At 44.2% G+C, this 18,414-nt stretch overlaps 1 protein-coding gene across 1 annotated transcript in view; it reads left to right on the top strand.

Moving 5' to 3' along the window:
• The first annotated feature begins 1,423 nt into the window (after window positions 1-1,423).
• The window catches only part of DERA (deoxyribose-phosphate aldolase), a 33,557-nt gene continuing 16,566 nt past the window's right edge, over window positions 1,424-18,414 (top strand). The window contains exons 1-6 of the mRNA XM_040345503.1: window positions 1,424-1,534; window positions 6,276-6,373; window positions 6,531-6,678; window positions 13,233-13,328; window positions 14,068-14,202; window positions 14,559-14,687. Of these exons, the coding sequence (XP_040201437.1) occupies window positions 1,501-1,534; window positions 6,276-6,373; window positions 6,531-6,678; window positions 13,233-13,328; window positions 14,068-14,202; window positions 14,559-14,687 (640 nt within the window). The 5' untranslated portion in view covers window positions 1,424-1,500. The remainder of the gene's footprint in view (window positions 1,535-6,275; window positions 6,374-6,530; window positions 6,679-13,232; window positions 13,329-14,067; window positions 14,203-14,558; window positions 14,688-18,414) is intronic.

Genomic DNA, 18,414 nt, shown 5'->3' with positions numbered 1-18,414 from the left:
AGGGAGAGAGGCAGGGGTCTAATAGACCCCACTTCTCTCCATAAAGAGGACCTGTCATGCACTATTCCTATTACAAGGGATGTTCACATTCTTGTAATAGGAATAAAAGTGATCACATTTTTTTTTTTTTTTTTAAGAGAAAGTGTAAAATAAAAAACTAAAAGTAAAATAAAGAATTTTTTTTTTTAAAGCCCCCCTCCTCCCGCATGTTCGTGCACAGAAGCGAACGCATACATGTCACTCCCACATATGTAAACGGCATTCAAATTACACATGTGTAGTATTACCGCGTGTGTTAGAGCAACAATTCTAGCCCAAGACCTCCTCTGCAACTCTAAACGGGTAACCTGTAAAAATGTTTAAAGCGTCGCAAGTGGAGATTTTTAAGTACCAAAGTTTGGCGCCATTCCATGAGTGTGCGCAATTTTAAAACATGATACGTTAGGTATCTATTTACTCGGCTTAACATCATCTTTCATAGTATACAAAAAAAAGTGGTCTAACTTTACGTTTTTTTTTTTTAATTTGTGAACGTTTTTTCCCCCAAAAAACGTATTTAAAAAATCAATATGTGTAACATTAAACGTTGCAACGACCGCCATTTATTTCCTAGGGTCTCTGTTAAAAAAACATATATAATGTTTTGGGGTTCTGAGTAATTTTATATATATATATATATATAAAAAAAAAAAATGATGATTTTTTTACATGTAGGAGAGAAGTGTCAGAATTGGCCCCGATAGGAAGTGGTTAAAAAAATAAAAAAAGAAGAGAACAAAAATAGTCCCCAGGACCACATTAATAGAAAGTAGTTCTGGCTGAAGGATTCCCCTCCTGTCAGGTTGCATGACACCCAGCATTACTCAACCCATTTATTGTGATCCTGGGGTGTCAAGGCCCCGCCCCCACCCACAGAAAGAATAAAGTCATGACATTATGTGGCACTGCTCCCTGAAGAATTGGGGTGCCAGAGGAAGTAAAGGATCTGTGACTGAAGACCCCTAAAGACAGGTCAGATGGGGGGCTGATGACGATGAGCAGTCTTATTTGATACCACCAGGTGGCCTCACACCGGACTGATAGCTTCACTCCTGATCACATCACTACCCCCACCAAACCAATATGTAGCTGGGGACAGCAGCTTCCATCTGAGGCTTCTCATACAGGTGTTGTTCCCTGGGATTTGACAGCACCGACCTCAGACGTCTATTGTGTAAAGGAAGGCTACATGTCAGTGCTGAGCAGACAGCTGACAGTTGTGTATCTCCTGTCACCTCTGTCCTTTATACATTGTATCGCCTGCTCGGGTCACGTGTCACCACCTCCTGTCTCATTCAGGCTTCCTAGTCAGTGAGAGTCATATGTTTCCGTACAGAACTCGGGACGATGGGGCTGCAGGACCCGGATTGGAAGCAGTCGGTCACGTGAGCCTTCGCGGCTCTGATTGGTTGGAGAAGGGGTGGCGCTCTGTCTGCTTACTTCTATCGACAATTTGGCATCATGTCAGGAGGCAGGAACCCGGGTACAGAGTTAGGTATGTACCATTTAGGGGGCACAGGGCTGGGCATGTACCATTCTGGGGGGTGGAGATAGAGCTAGGTATTTACTACTATGAAGGAGGAGGGTGTACACAAGTAGTATATACTACTATCGAGGGGGGACACAGTGCAGGGGATGTACTATTCTGAGCAGAAAGGGACACAGAGCTAGGTATGTACCAACATGGAGGGGGGTGGTTGCAGAGCTCAGTGTGTACCTTAAAGGGGTGGATTTGTACTAATATTGATAAGGAGGGGGCACAATGCTGTGTATATACCATGAAGGGGAAGGCATAGAGCTGGGTATGTACTGGTATTGAAAAGTAGGGGGCACAGTGCTGTGTATGTACTATTCTGGGGGTAGGGGTGGGTATGTACTGGTATTGAAAAGTAGGGGGCACAGTGCTGTGTATGTACTATTCTGGGGGTAGGGGTGGGTATGTACTAATATTGAAAAGTAGGGGGCACAGTGCCGTGTATGTACTATTCTGGGGGTAGGGGTGGGTATGTACTAATATTGAAAAGAAGGGGGCACAGTGCTGTGTATGTACTATTCTGGGGACAGAGAAGGCACAGAGGTTGGTATGTACCATTTTAAGGAAGGAGAGGGACCCAGAGCTGGATATGCACCATTCTTGGTGATGGTACAGAGCTGGATATGCACCATTCTTGGCGAGAGTACATAGCTGGGTATGCACCATTTTCGGGGAGAAGGGGTGGCACAGAGCTGGGTATTTACTCATTCAGGGGAGGTGGGGTTTGCAGAGTTGTGTATGTAGCACTTTGGAGGTGAAGGGGCAAAGATTGGGTATGTACCATTCTGGAAGAAGTGGTGGGGCAGAGATGGGTATACACCATTCTTGGTAAGGGGTGGCAGCTTTGTGTGTATTTACCATTCTGGGGGGGGGGGGAACAGCTCTGTATATACCATTTTGGGAGGGGGGCAGTTCTGTGTTTATACCATTCTGGGGGGGGGGGATATGGGTTAGGTATATATCAGTATAGTGAAGGACCTGGATATTGTAGCACTACAGCAGAGAAGGCAGGCACAGAGCTGTGTATGTACCATTCTATGGAAGAAGGGGGGTAGGGCACAGAGCTTGGTAATGTACCCTCCAGGTGGCAATAGGACACAGCACATAGAGCTAGTCCACTGGACAATAGTATGGCACAGCAAGGGTATACAGTCCACAGAGCAGTAATTTGGTACAGTATGGATTAATGGTTCACAGGGTAACAATATACGGCACAGTGCAGGGGAACTGATCCCCAGGGCAGTAATATGGCACAACAAGGGTTAACAATTCACAGAGGGGCAATATGGCACGGCACATATAAAACGGTTTAAGGTCGCACACCGAGGATGCCCGACAGTTGTGGGTAGATGGGGAGGTGGTCTGTGTGATAAAGGACTTGTCCAGGATGGTCCATAGAGGAAAATTCCAGGCAGGTGTTGGCTGGTTCAGAAATAGATGGAGAGGATGGCCACAAATTTGGGCAGAGGGTGCAGGCAGAGAGTTGGCTGGGCAATTGGAGTTAGAGGCAACTTCTGGAGGCCCATCCAGGGGGTCTGGCAGAGAGAGATTGCCCACTGTTTGCCCCTGCCCAGGTAGTTTATACATTACCTGAGCCAGGTTGCAATCTCCAGCCCAGGCAACCTGATGCTTAGCATCAGATTACCTGGACAATAGGCTCTGCCCCTTTCCATAAGGCCACATCAGGTGCATGGCCAGGGGTGAGCGCTTTGTCTCCAGCAGGGCACAGAGCATTATGTAGAGTGCCTAGGGGAAGAAAGTCTGTGCCGGCATAAGGAGATTCACACAGGCCACAGCAGAGGATCTGATATCCTGGCACCTCGCAACACAGGAGGTGAGGAGTGGAGCGAACTGTGTGCGACATGCCAGGTGTTGTGGTGTGGAGCTGTGGGAAACTAGGTATGTACCACTATGAAGGAAGAGAGATGCACAGAGCTTGGTATGTACCATTCTGTGACAAGAGGGGAGTACACATTTGGTTATGTATCATTCTGGTGAAGGAGGAAGGATCAGAGCAACTGTAAATATTCAGCTAAATGGCGGAAAAGGGGGTCACAGAGCTTTGTATGTACCATTCTAAAGAAGGGGGGCACAGAGCTGGCTGTGTACCACAATTGGGGGAGATGAGGGGCACAGATCGGGTATGTATTACATTGGGGGAGGGGGGCACAGATCTGGGTATGTACCGGGAGGGGACGTTCAGTTGGGTATGTATTAATATAGTGGACACAATGTGGAAAAGAACTGGATATGTACCACTATAAAGGATGAAGCAGGCACAAAGCTCTGTATGTATCATTTATAGGGAAGGAGGAGGACAAGCAGCTAGGTATGTACCATTCTAGGGAAGGAGGGAGATGGGGAACAGAGACTGGTATGTACCACTACAGAGGGGGGCACAGAGTTGTGTATGTACCATTCTGAGGGTGAAGGGGGGAGGGGCACAGAGCTGGGTATGTACCACTATGGAGGAAGAGAGGTACAGAGCTGGGTATGTATTTTGCAAAGGAGGGGCACAAGGCTGGGTTATGTACTGGTACTGGGATATCTGCAGGGTAGGCGGTTCACTGGTAGCGTACCTGGATCGTCTGATGAGTGACTGGTCACTGGCTGTGTACTGGGATTATCTGCAGGGTGGCCAGTTATTGGCTGCATACTGGGATTATCTGCAGGGTGGCCGGTCACTGGCTGCGTACTGGGATTAAATGCAGGTTGACCAGTCACTGGCTGCATACTGGGATTATCTGCAGGTTGGCCGGTTACTGGCTGCGTACTGGGATTAAATGCAGGGTGGCTGCATACTGGGATTATCTGCAGGGTGGCCGGTCACTGGCTGCGTACTGGGATTAAATGCAGGTTGGCCGGTCACTGGCTGCATACTGGGATTGAGGCTGGGTTCACACCTATGCAAATTGAATGTGCATTTCCCTGCATTCAATTCACATAGCAGGAGAATGTGAATGGCTCTCTATGGAGCCGGTTCACATATCTCCGCAGCGGGGTCCGGTGCGGTGTGCCGGAAAAACTTGTGCTTTTTTGGTGAGTTTCAGGTTTGAAATTTAGCTCAAATTTTGGGCTGAAATCGGACCTGAACCGGTGAACCAGCACGCACGGGACTCCTGCTATGCGGCGACAGTGTGAACCCGGCCTAAATGCAGGTTGGCCGGTCACTGACTGCATACTGGGATTACATGCAGGTTGGCTGGTCGCTGACTGTGTATGGGATTATCTGCAGGTTGGCCGGTTACTGGCTGCATACTGGGAATAAATGCAGGTTGGCCGGTTACTGGCTGCATACTGGGAATAAATGCAGGTTGGCTGGTCACTGGCTGCATACTGGGATTACATGCAGGTTGGCTGGTCACTGACTGTGTATGAGATTATCTGCAGGGTGAGCGGTCACTGGCTTGTACTAGGACTATCTACAGGGTGAAAGGTCAGTGACTGTGTGGTTAAGTCATGAGGATTGTTTGCTCTCTCTTCTAGTAAATGGACCTTGTGATCCACGTTAGTTATCACGCTCTTTCTATTAAGAATGTGAACAGTATTTCTATTGACATCTCATTTTATTCTAAATCCAGTTTTTGGCCTGTGTCAGTAATAATCTGCAATATTCAGATCAGATGTTCTATAAACTCTCTATATCTTTTATGTAATTAGTATCTAAGTCCCTTTACTTCCAGTTTTTCTCTTGTGGGGTCAGTGTGCAGTCTTGCCTCACGGTGTCCTATAAAAAATGTGTTTTGCAGCTCTTTTTTTGGTTAATCAATTCTAAGCTCGTTGTGTCTTTTCCCTGCTGTTGTCTGTCACTGTCCTCATCTTTCCTTACAAATACGACATTGCTTGAATTTGTGCCCAGAACAAGGACAAAGACGTGCCGCTGAGGGGGGCTCATCGCTATACCTCCATCTCCAGGGACTGTGTGCTGAGGATGATGAAACACTTTAAGATTTGTATTCTGCTCCTTTTGTATCCAACTTCTAGCGCAATGCCAGGCGTTGTCGATTGAAGTCGATCCAGGAGTGGTTTAGCATTCTGAATGAACTGCAGAATTTTGGGTCATTTCAGAAAATGCTAAAATAGACAGAAATCACCAGTTCACCATTATGCTGGAAAGGAAGGAAATGAATGGTTTCATTATTTTACTAAAGTTTCCAATAAAGTGATCATGGTGGGGTCTTCTGCCACTATCTGGTGTACAGATATATAGGCTGAGCAATAAATGACTGAAAGTACGCTTGCTTGCACAACTTTGCCGCTTTTCATTGTCCTAGATCAGGGGTGTCAAACTCCATTTTCTTGCAGGCCACATCAGTATTATGGTTGCCCTCAAAGGGCCGGTTGTATCAGCACCCTACCCCCCTTGCATCAGATGTCAAGAGCCCCCCAACCATCAGAAGTTGAGCTCCCCCCCCCCCCACTATCCGTTACATCAGTGCACCCCCTTGCTGCTGTTAGGAGGGCTGGAGAGAGAAGTGCAGGATCTGGTGGAGTCCTGTCTTCTCTGCTGCTGACTGCTGAGACCAGGTGGGGCGGAGACAAGGAGGGTGTGAGGGCCACATGAAATGGCCTGGAGGGCCGGATTCGGCCCACAGGCCTTGTGTTTGACACCTGTGTCCTAGATAAATCCTTTTATACAGATTTTGTAAATACATTATTTTTAGAGATTCCTGGACCAAAAACATGTCCACCTTTCTTCCAGATCTTGGCTGGATCTCCAGAGTTCGGGTCAATCACCCTGCTGTCCTTCGCCGTGCAGAGCAGATTCAGACTCGCCGAACTGTGAAGAAAGACTGGCAGGTAAATGGCTCTATTGTGTGTTGGTGGTGGTCTTTTTTTTTTTTTTTTTTTTTTTTTACACTGCGTGAATTTTACTATGATTGGCTGGGTTGTTCTGTGATGATTAGCTACTGATTGGCTGGGATGTTGTGTGATTGTAATTGTGCTATTCCTGCAGGCCGCATGGCTGTTGAAGGCTGTGACCTGTATTGACCTCACCACTCTATCTGGAGATGACACACCGTCCAACATCCATAGGCTCTGCTTCAAGGCAAAACATCCAATCAGAAATGATCTCCTGCAAAGCATTAAGATGGAGGACTGCGGTATGTAGAGCAAAATTATCATTCCTTTGATGTTTGGGTATGGAAAAGCTGGCTAAGGCACTGCAAGTGTTTACCTCCTTCTGGGTATGGTCACCTTTTACTGGGAGTAGTCATGCCCCTGCAACTTAAAGTGTATGTAAAGGTAAAACTCCTTCTTTTTTTTTTTTTTTTTTTTTTTTATAAGAGTAGCATGGAAATAGACCCTCTGTCGCGTTCTCACTGCTTTGAAAACAAATGTAGTGGTGACAATTGAAAAAAAAAATGTATACAGAAACTATATTTAGGTCGAATCCATTTTACCCATTGGTATAACCTGTAAGTGCAAAAAATGTATAAATGTTAATTAAAATATTGTGTCTCTAACACAGGAGGTGAAGGTTTTGACTAGGGTTGTCCAGATACCGATACCAGTATCGGTATCGGGACCGATACCGAGTATTTGCGGGAGTACTCGTACTCGCGCAAATACCCCCGATACCTAAATAGAATACTTTCCCCCCCCCTTTCCCCCCCCCACCGCTGCCGCCGCATCGCGCCGCCGCATCGAGGGACATGGCTAGAGGGACATTGCTGCATATGTGAGGGACATGGCTAGAGGGACATTGCTGCATATGTGAGGGACATGGCTAGAGGGACATGGCTGCATATGTGAGGGACATGGCTAGAGGGACATGGCTGCATATGTGAGGGACATGGCTAGAGAGACATTGCTGCATATGTGAGGGACATGGCTAGAGGGACATTGCTGCATATGTGAGGGACATGGCTAGAGGGACATGGCTGCATATGTGAGGGACATGGCTGCATATGTGAGGGACATGGCTAGAGGGACATGGCTGCATATGTGAGGGACATGGCTGCATATGTGAGGGACATGGCTAGAGGGACATGGCTGCATCTGTGGGGGGACATGGCTGCATATGGGGGGGACATGGCTGCATATGGGGACACATTTAAAAAAAGTATCGGTATTCGGTATCGGCGACTACTTGAAAAAAAGTATCGGTACTTGTACTCGGTCCTAAAAAAGTGGTATCGGGACAACCCTAGTTTTGACTATACATATATTTTATATCTGTGTGTCATTTTTGGGTGAAATAACTTTGGTGCTTTTAGACACAGGTGCTTTCAGCACAAACTGAATTTATACGTGTGGAAAACTCATATTCCAGTCCTGAGGATGTAATGCCAAATGACTTGCGACATCAGCATAAGCCCCCCCTTACCCTTGTCCTGACTCTCTACATAACCCCCTACCCTTGTCCTGGCTCTCCACATAACCCACTACCCTTGTCCTGGCTCTCAACATAACCCTCTACCCATGTCCTGGCCCTCAACATATCCCCCTACCCTTGTCTTGGCTCTCCACATAACCCCCTACCCTTGTCCTGACTTTCAACATAACCCCCTACCCTTGTCCTGACTTTCAACATAACCCCCTACCCTTGTCTTGGCTCTCAACATAACCCCCTACCCTTGTCCTGACTTTCAACATAACCCCCTACCCTTGTCTTGGCTCTCAACATAACCCTCTACCCATGTCCTGGCCCTCAACATATCCCCCTACTCTTGTCCTGGCCCTCAGCATAACCCCCTATCATTGTTCTGGCCCTCAGCATAACCCCCTACCGTTGTCCTGGTTTTCAACACAACCCCTTACCCCTTTCCTGGCTCTCAACATAACCCCCACTTTTAGCCATGCACGAGATGGGTGAAGACTAAGAATGAGCTCCAGCGTGTTCGCATGGTACACGTGCAGAGCCCGCCAGGAAGTCTGCACGGCGCTGCGCTAATCACAGCCAGGGAGACATTGTCCCGATGCTCGGCTGCAGAGATCGGGAAATGTCTCCCTGGCTGTGATTAGCGCAGCACCGTGCAGACTTACTGGCGGGCTCTGCACGTGTACAATGCGAACACGCTGGAGCTCATCCTTAGTGGAGACCCACTGCTGATGGTTTCTCCACATGCAGCTGGGATTCCCCTCCCCACATCTACTGTGCAGTATGGCCAATCAGGCAGGACGTTGATGGGGCCCCTCCCTGAGAATGGGAGTATATAGTAGCCTTTGAGCAGCCGGTGGTTCATTTGTTTGATTCAAGCACAAGGAAGCACATACTGAATTCACATACTGGTTACTTTCATCGTTGGGAGCTCAGCTATCCTCTTTTGGTATGTCTCTCTCCCCCTTTTTTTGGTTTTATTTTACATACACCCCCTCATGTAGTCCCCTTGTGGGAACACCTAGACATTTTTTCACATTTCACACAACTTACATTTCTACACATTTACCTAAACTTTTCCTTTTTTGACATTTTTTTTTGATGTTTTTTCTCGGGAACACTATGCACTTTTTGTGCACACATAGTTCATTGGATCATGCTGTGACCACCACGCTGTGCTCTGGATGCTGTTCTCCGTCTTTTGTGTGTTCCCCCGTCTCAACCCCGGGGGAGACATCGTGCCTGTCACCCCCAATCTCCCTGGCGGAACACCGGGCTTGGCCTTGGGGCTATGTAGTGAGTATCTAAGTTTGTCCCCGCTCTGTTGGGACACAGTCTCTATGTCCCCCCTTAGGGTATTATTATTAATTCTTGTCCATCTCCTTTCCAGTATATTACGTTACAACACTCCTGATGAATGGCTGTAATGCCAGGAAATGCGTAGAGTGCCACTAGATGCCCTAAGTTACCTGTCCCTATTATATTATGTTTTTTAACCCATTTATTTTTATGTATAATTATGTGAATTGCCATTTGTATTGCATGCTATGTAGCAGCAGATTTAGTGTAAGTCATGTGACTACCTATTTATTTTGATACAATGTAACAATAAATTATGTATTGTAATATTTTATGTTTCTGTTCATATCTGACATGGCGGTTGCCTCATTTAAAGTCCCACAGCTCTCCTTTTCTACATAACCCCCTATCATTGTTCTGGCCCTGAACATATCCCCCTACCCTTGTCCTGGCTCTCAACAGAACCCCCTACCCTTGTCCTGGCTCTTAACATAACCCCCTACCCATGTCCTGGCCCTAACATAACCCCCCATCATTGTTCTGGTCCTCAACATAATCAATTACCCTTGTCTTGGCCTTAACATAACCACCTACCTTTGTCCTGGCCCTCATGATAACTCCCTACCCTTGTCTTGGCCTTTAACATAACCTCCTACACTTGTCATAACCCTCAACATTACTCCCTACCCTTGTATTAACCTTCAATTTATTCTCAACCACCTAGTGGCTCTAGTGGCATGCTCCGCATTAACACAATGGTTGGTTAGACCTGTTCAAGGTTATCTGCATCACCTACGCCAGTTTTTATTTCAGAGTGAAATAGAAACTGGCGTAAATTCTTCACCTAATTAACAAAGAAATCACAACATTTCTGACAATATAGAAAACTGTCGCAAGTCTCTGCCAGAATAGACCTGGATTAAGGGAACTTTCTGTCGGTAACCTGGCATGTAGCTCACAATTCTCTATCGGCCTATGCACACTAAAGGAGCAGAGCCTGCATATAGGCAGAATAGTAGTTTGTGTCCCTGCCCCTCCCACAACTATGTGTGTGTATGTGTGTGTATGTGTGTGTGTGTGTGTATATATATATATATATATATATATATATATATATATATATATATATATATATATATATATATAAATTACAGTGCCTTGCTAAAGTATTCGGCCCCCTTGAACTTTGCGACCTTTTGCCACATTTCAGGCTTCAGACATAAAGATATAAAACTGTAATTTTTTTTGAAGAATCAACAACAAGTGGGACACAATCATAAATTGGAACAAAATTTTTTGGATATTTCAAACTTTTTTAACAAATAAAAAAAACGGAAAAATTGGGCGTAAAATTATTCAGCCCCTTTACTTTCAGTGCAGCAAACTCTCTCCAGAAGTTCAGTGAGGATCTCTGAATGATCCAATGTTGACCTAAATGACTAATGATGATAAATAGAATCCACCTGTGTGTAATTAAGTCTCTGTATAAATGCACCTGCACTGTGATAGTCTCAGAGGTCCGTTTAAAGCGCAGAGAGCATCATGAAGAACAAGAAACACACCAGGCAGGTCCGAGATACTGTTGTGGAGAAGTTTAAAGCCGGATTTGGATACAAAAAGATTTCCCAAGCTTTAAACATCCCAAGGAGCACTGTGCAAGCGAAAAATAGTGAAATGGAAGGAGTATCAGACCACTGCAAATCTACGAAGACCTGGCCGTCCCTCTAAACTTTCAGCTCATACCAGGAGAAGACTGATCAGAGATGCAGCCAAGAGGCACATGATCACTCTGGAGGAACTGCAGAGATCTACAGCTGAGGTGGGAGACTCTGTCCATAGGACAACAATCAGTTGTATACTGCACAAATCTGGTCTTTATGGAAGAGTGGCAAGAAGAAAGCCATTTCTTAAAGATATCCATAAAAAGTGTTGTTTAAAGTTTGCCACAAGCCACCTGGGAGACACACCAAACATGTGGAAGAAGGTGCTCTGGTCAGATGAAACCAAAATCAAACTTTTTGGCAACAATGCAAAACGTTATGTTTGGCGTAAAATCAACACAGCTCATCACCCTGAACACACCATCCCCACTGTCAAACATGGTGGTGGCAGCATCATGGTTTGGGCCTGCTTTTCTTTAGCAGGGACAGGGAAGATGGTTAAAATTGATGGGAAGATGGATGGAGCCAAATACAGGACCATTCTGGAAGAAAACCTGATGGAGTCTGCAAAAGACCTGAGACTGGGACGGAGATTTGTCTTCCAACAAGACAATGATCCAAAACATAAAGCAAAATCTACAATGGAATGGTTCACAAATAAACATATCCAGGTGTTAGAATGGCCAAGTCAAAGTCCAGACCTGAATCCAATCGAGAATCTGTGGAAAAAGAACTGAAAACTGCTGTTCACAAACGCTCTCCATCCAACCTCACTGAGCTCGACCGCTTTTGCAAGGAGGAATGGGCAAAAATGTCAGTCTCTAGATGTGCAAAACTGATAAAGACATACCCCAAGCGACTTACAGCTGTAATCGCAGCAAAAGGTGGCGCTACAAAGTATTAACTTAAGGGGGCTGAATAATTTTGCACACCCAATTTTTCCGTTTTTTTTTTTTTTTTTATTTGTTAAAGTTTGAAATATCCAATAAATTTCGTTCCACTTCATGATTGTGTTCCACTTGTTGATTCTTCAAAACACATTTAGTTTTATATCTTTATGTTTGAAGCCTGAAATGTGGCAAAAGGTCGCAAAGTTCAAGGGGGCCGAATACTTTCGCAAGGCACTGTGTGTGTGTGTGTGTGTGTGTGTGTGTGTGTGTGTAATAACAAAAATATATAGATATAGATATAGATATATTATATAAAGATTTGTGCCCCCCCCCGCCCATCCCAAAATGGTGAAGTTTTCTTCTATAGTTTGTGCCTCCTGTGCTCCCACAATGGTGAGATTTCCTCACAGTTGGATTCCATATTTGTTTGTTTGGTTATTCTAGTGAAGGGTGACCCAAACACTGATTTGTTGCGTATTTTGTGACAACGTTGTCATCAATGTTTTTAATATTTTGGAGGGTATTGGCCACCCTGGCCAGAGATTTTGCCAATTCTGTCTTGTTTTTCTACATTAGTATACCCTGGTTGGTCCTCCTTATGCAGCTTGCTATGGGGCACCAGAGCCGTGTCACAGCTCCCTGTGTTCATTCAGACATGGAGCCCCGGCCCCTCTCCCGATTGGCTTCAGCCGTCCAAGATTGGAGAATCTTGGACGGCTGAAACACTAGTGGACATCGCTGGACAGAGAGGGACCGAGGTAAGTGTGAGGGGGCTGCTGCACACAGAAGGCTTTTTATTTTAATGCATAGTATAAAAAGCCTTCTGCCTTTACTACTGTTTTTTAAAGTGTGTAAATATATGCTAAAGGTGTAAAAATATTAATGAACAAAGCAAACAAACTTTGTAATTATTAATTGTTTATAAAATGGAAGTAAATTAATAATAAATAAAAAAAAATCAGCAGGAAACAAATTAAATGGAGGAGAATAAGGAAATTATTTAAAATAAATTAGGGTTAATAAAGGGGTTAAACAGAGGAACAATTTAGTAAAAAATAAATAAAATTAAATCCTCGGCACATGCGCACTGAAGCAATGGCAGTGTAATGCCATTGCTTCAGTTAGACTGTGCCGTTTACTGGAGGCTCCGGCCAGATGCAGAGCCGAAGTCTATGGCCCTGGAAGGAAGAGGGGCGAGAAGATGGATGCAGCCTGCACAGGGGACAGTGCAGGATTCGTTTGCAGGTAAGTTTCACATAATGGGCTAGTATGCGATGCATACTAGCCCATTCTGTTTTTAATTTGCAGGGTTTGCAGTGAGCAAATGTGGAAGTAAATCCCATCAGGGTTTACTTCCTCTTTAAGGCTGCATTCACACCTGAGCGTTTTCAGCTCATAAAACGCCAAACAAGCAAAATCCCATTAATTTCAATGGCACCTGTTCACATCTGAGCGTTAAGTGACATGAGTATCTTTTCCTGCAGGTGTGCACACGGGTGCTGTATGCGTCTATTCGGCCCGCGTACAAGACACCGTGAAGGCGCTGAAGGATGCAGGCTGTGATATACCAGTGGCATCAGGTAGGTACCATGTAACACTTTAGATCTGTGTGATCCAAGCATCAGCATGAATCCACCTTGCATTTACTTCTTAGTTATGGGTGGACTAAACTCCTGAAGTAGTCACCTCTCATGTGACAACCATGAGTACTGATGTTTTCAGCATCTTTCTGGTACTGTACACCTTCCAAAGCACAGTTGGTGTCCATATCAACATCTCAGTGCTGTAAGATCTCAGCATGGTGCTGGTAGTTTTCAAAAATAAGGTAAGTGTACAGTTTTGGGGTTAAAGTCAAACTTGGGAATTACAAAAAAACAATTGCAGTGGGCACAGTAGGTATGCAGACCAACAGAAGATGTGCAGAACTGGGAACTGACCAGGTGTACAGTGCTAGGAACTCAAGGCAGGGATGATGTGAAACCCTAGGCACAGCAGATATGCAGACCCTGGAACCCAGAAGAAGGATGGAGGGAACCCTTCATAATGGGCACATCAGGTATGCAGACTCAGGAAGTCAGCACCGGGATGGAGAGAACTCATTTCAATTGGCACAGCGGGTGTACAGACCTGGGAACCTTAGCACAGGGACGAGAACCTCTCATAATAGACATAATAGACACAGCATGTGAGCAGAGCTAAGAACTCAGCACAGAGAGAGCTCACCAATAGAGTCTCTGAGAACTAAAAGATAATGTCAGGCTTAAAATACTGAAATATACATATTAGACAGAGTGACCCTTTAATTTCCTCATTCTGCAGTGGCTACTGGATTTCCAGCCGGACAGACCCCTTTAAAGACCCGTCTGGAAGAGGTCCGCATAGCTGTAGACGATGGAGCTTCTGAAATCGACATTGTTATTAACAGGACTTTGGTGCTCACGGGCCATTGGAAAGGTAGGTGTGTCTGGAAGGGTAGGGTGGGTTGGTAGTGTGCCTGTGGTGTGCTCAGTAAATCCATTTCTAACTGGGGTAGGTGGATCAGTGCATTCACCTGTGAAGGTCATCAGCAGCTCCATGTCCTGACTGGTTTCTGTTTCATCAGAGGTCTGATTGGGGACACTTTCCAGACGTGACCACTCAAAATCAGATGGTGTTTTATTTTTATTTTTTTCTCTTCTACAATCTTTTTTCAGAAAGCCACATTTTTGGAAAGGGCTCCATCTTGTCAGTTTGGCTCAAGAATGAGGGGCACATTTGGGAAATATATCTGAGACTATTAAGTGATAAGAATTCATCTGATTTACTTTCAGAATTGTATGAAGAGATTCGGCTGTTCCGAGAAGCTTGTGGAGAGGCACACATGAAAACCATCCTGGGCACCGGAGAGCTGGGCTCACTTACCAATGTCTACAAGGCCAGTCTTGTTGCCATGATGGCAGGTGAGTCATACCAGCTTTCCTGCAGAAAAAAAACAAAACAATTTTATATTTACTAAAGGGTCAGGGGGGGTCATACAGTGCCTTGAAAAAGTATTTATGCCCCTTCCAATTTTTCACATTTTGTCATGTTACAACCAAAAACATAAATATGTATTTTATTTGGAATTTATGTGATGAACCAACACAAAGTGGCACATTAATGTGAAGTAGAAGGAAAATGATAAATCGTTTTCCAAATTTTTTACAAGTAAATATGTGAAAAGTGTGGTGTGTATTCAGGCCCCTTTACTCTGATACCCTTAACTAAAATCTAGTAGAACCAATTGCCATCTGTGTGTTATTTAATCTCAGTATAAATACAGCTTCCAGCAAGACAACGACCCTAAACATACAACCAGAGCTACAATGGAATGGTTTAGATCAAAGAATATTCGTGTGTTAGAATGGCTCAGTCAAAGTCCAGACCTGAATCCAATTGAGAATCTGTGACAAGACTTGAAAATTGCTGTTCACAGACTCTCTCTATCCAATCTGACACAGCTATTTTTACAAAGAAGAATTTAATTTTTTTTTTTTGCTCTGTGTGTTTTTGTTTTGTTGTAAAACTCTTACAATAAAAATTACATGATTCAAAGAAGAATGGGCAAAGATGTCACTCTTTAGATGTAAAAAGCTGTAGAGACATCCCCAAAAAGACTTTCAGCTGTAATTGCAGTGAAATATGGTTCTACAAACTATTGACTCAGGGGGGCTGAATACAAATGCACACCACACTTTTCACATATTTATTTAAAAAAAAAAAAAAAATTAAAACAATTTATCATTTTCCTTCCACATCACAATTATGTGCCACTTTATGTTGGTCTAGCACATAAAATCCCAATAAAAAAAAAAACATTTATGCTTTTTGGTTGTAACATGACAAAATGTAGGAAATTTTTCAAGGGGTATAAATACTTTTTTTTAAAGGAACTGGTGGCACCTGAGGCAGCAGTACTTGCATTAGCTTAAACTGGAACATAGTATACCTATTGAAAAGGATTCTGGCCATCTCTGATCTCGTGAAGGGGTCAGATCACCTGCTCTGCTCTATCATATGTGAAGCTACCTTGATTCCATTTGTCATGTCCCTTATCTCATAAGGATAAAGAGCCAGGCTGGGTATTAAGCCACAAGCAGTCATATGCTTGCTGTCTGGTAAGCATGCAATTTATGTGGTGGAGGTACACTTATGGTCACTAATATCACAAGGACTATTTAAAGCGATACACATCTTTTCACTCTTTGTACACAATGGTGTTAAATGTCTACAATGGACTATTTTAATGTTGTTTATTTTAAAATGTAAAAAAAAAATATTTTTCACGTAGCGCAGCTCTATTTTTCTCTCACTGCAGGTTATTATTTAAAGGGGATAAGAGGTGAGTTCAGGGATGTCATCAGGGGTAAGGGATAATATAAAGGGGATAGGAGGTGAGTCAAAGGATATCAGGAGTTGACTATAATATAAAGAGAATGGGAGGGGAGTCCATGGACATTATCGGGATAAAGGGGAAAGGAGGCGAGTCCAATGACATTTTCATAGGTGTAATATTGCTGAAAAATGGTACTCCAGCTGCTGACCCACAGTGCACTCGCTCATGCAATGGGAGCCTTTATTGCTCTTAGTGTGAAAACCATACTTAACATTCCTTACTTTTTCCTCATGGATGTATATGGCAGTTCTTGTTCAATACGTTTTTATTAGAAGGTATATGACAAGTTACAAACGTAGAGATACTTGTAAGAGGTACAGTACCCCCACATGACACTTTTGACAATATTACATCTTAACATGTGGCTGAGGCCTAACAAGGGCACCTCAAAAATATACTTGGATAGCCATCTTAAGCATGGGCCGGCCATCACAGAAGATCCGCTAAAAGTCTACGGCCTGAGAATAAAGCCAAATTTTTTGAAACCTTAAGAAGAGAGGAGATAAAGAAAGACAAGGAAAATAAAAGAAAAGAGAGGGGGGGGGGGAGGGAGAGGAAGGGAGGGGAGTTATCCAGCCTACACAGGAAACTGTTCTCATATGTCTATACAGCTTCCCCCTACTATCCCTGTTGGGCCATGATGCCTGCATATGCAGCTGTATCCTTAAAGGCGAACCAACAGGACCATATCTCATTAGCCAAGTCAGATTTGTTTCTTAGCTTAAGCGTGCTCATTTCCATATAGTAGAAACGATCCACCACCACTCGCCATTGGCGCTACGTGGGAACCGTTTGTTTCCAAAATTTTGGGATAAGCGACTTAGGTGGGGTGTAATCGTTTTTTTGTTTTTTTTTAATACGATGCTATTGGTTCACTCATACAATGAAACAGTATTACCCCAACCTTCGTCGGGAACAACCCTGCATTGAATTTATTTGATCCAATGTAACAGTTTTCCAATATGGCCTAATGAAAGGGCAAAACCACCAAATATGGGCATGAGTCCCCCGAACCCCTCCAGCAAAGATCTGAGATCGCCACAGAAACGTTTTGTGAAGCACTACCGGTATGTAATGCCATCTTGTCAATAGTTTGTAATTAACTTCCGCTGCTTTCGAAGAGATGGCTGAGACATGTGATAATTGAAGTATATTAGAACTTTGAATGCCAGATAATGAGCTTTGGAGCTCTCGTTCCCACTTAGCTAGGAACGTCTGCTGAACAACAGGGGGCAAAGGCAAAAGAGCCTGATAAAAAAAACGAGATGGGTTTATCAGGAGGTCGGTCCCCAACAAGTAAGCTCTCTATAGGATTTAGCTTCAACTCTGAACGCAGCGGATGTGGAAGAGACTTAACCAATTTCAAAAGTAGGTGATGTTTCCATCGGTCCATAAATGAAATCGGTGTCGTTGGTACCAAGTCAGATATAGGGTGAATACCAGTGGCCTAAATCACTTGGTGTAATAGAAGGGGTGTATCCAAGATCCAATTGCTGTATCTGGGATCGATATTCCGGGCGGGAAGTAGTCATGGCCACTTAGTTGCATGAGCGGGGAGTTATAGGGCCATTTCTGCTTTTTGCACAAGTCCCACATTGCAAAAGTTGACTTGGTAAGTGGTGAGACTGTAGGGGACAACTTACAGAATTTGCCAGGTATCCAGATGAGAGGTGACTGTTCCACCCCGCTCATATCTATTTGCAGTTGTATCCAGAGTTGGAGGCCTTGTGGAATTTCCGATCCAAAATACGGTTCAGTGCAATGGCTAGAAAGTAACGTTTAAAGTCCGGGAGTGCAAGTCCTCCACCGTGTTTTGGATTAATTAACCATTTAAAAGCAATTCTGGGACGTTTACGGTTCCATACATGGTGCAATCTATAAATATGCAGATATCTTAAAGAATCCAGGAGGAATCTTGTAAGGAATCGTTTGGAACAGAAAGAGAAGTCTGGGCAAAATATTCATCTTTACAATGCTAATGCGTCCCAACCAGGAGTGGGCCAACTGAGTCAATTTTTGTAAGGGGATATAATTCGTAAGAAACAAGGATGTCGGATTAGGGGTGAGGTAAATTCCTACGTACTTCAATGAGTGGGATTGCCAGCTAAAGGGAAAAGAAGGTTTCAATAATGCCGCCGTTCTATGGGAGATCGATACGTTCAAAATTTCCGATTTGGATAAATGAATTTTAAAATTGGAGAGGGTTTACAAATTTAATGAAGGCCGCCATGAGATTGGGAAGTGTAATAAGG

The sequence above is a fragment of the Rana temporaria genome, chromosome 3 (genome assembly GCF_905171775.1).
Source record: "Rana temporaria chromosome 3, aRanTem1.1, whole genome shotgun sequence".
In the NCBI taxonomy this organism is placed as follows: domain Eukaryota; kingdom Metazoa; phylum Chordata; class Amphibia; order Anura; family Ranidae; genus Rana; species Rana temporaria.
The sequence above is the reverse complement of the archived record's forward strand: the minus strand, read 5'-3'. Positions and strand labels throughout refer to the sequence as shown.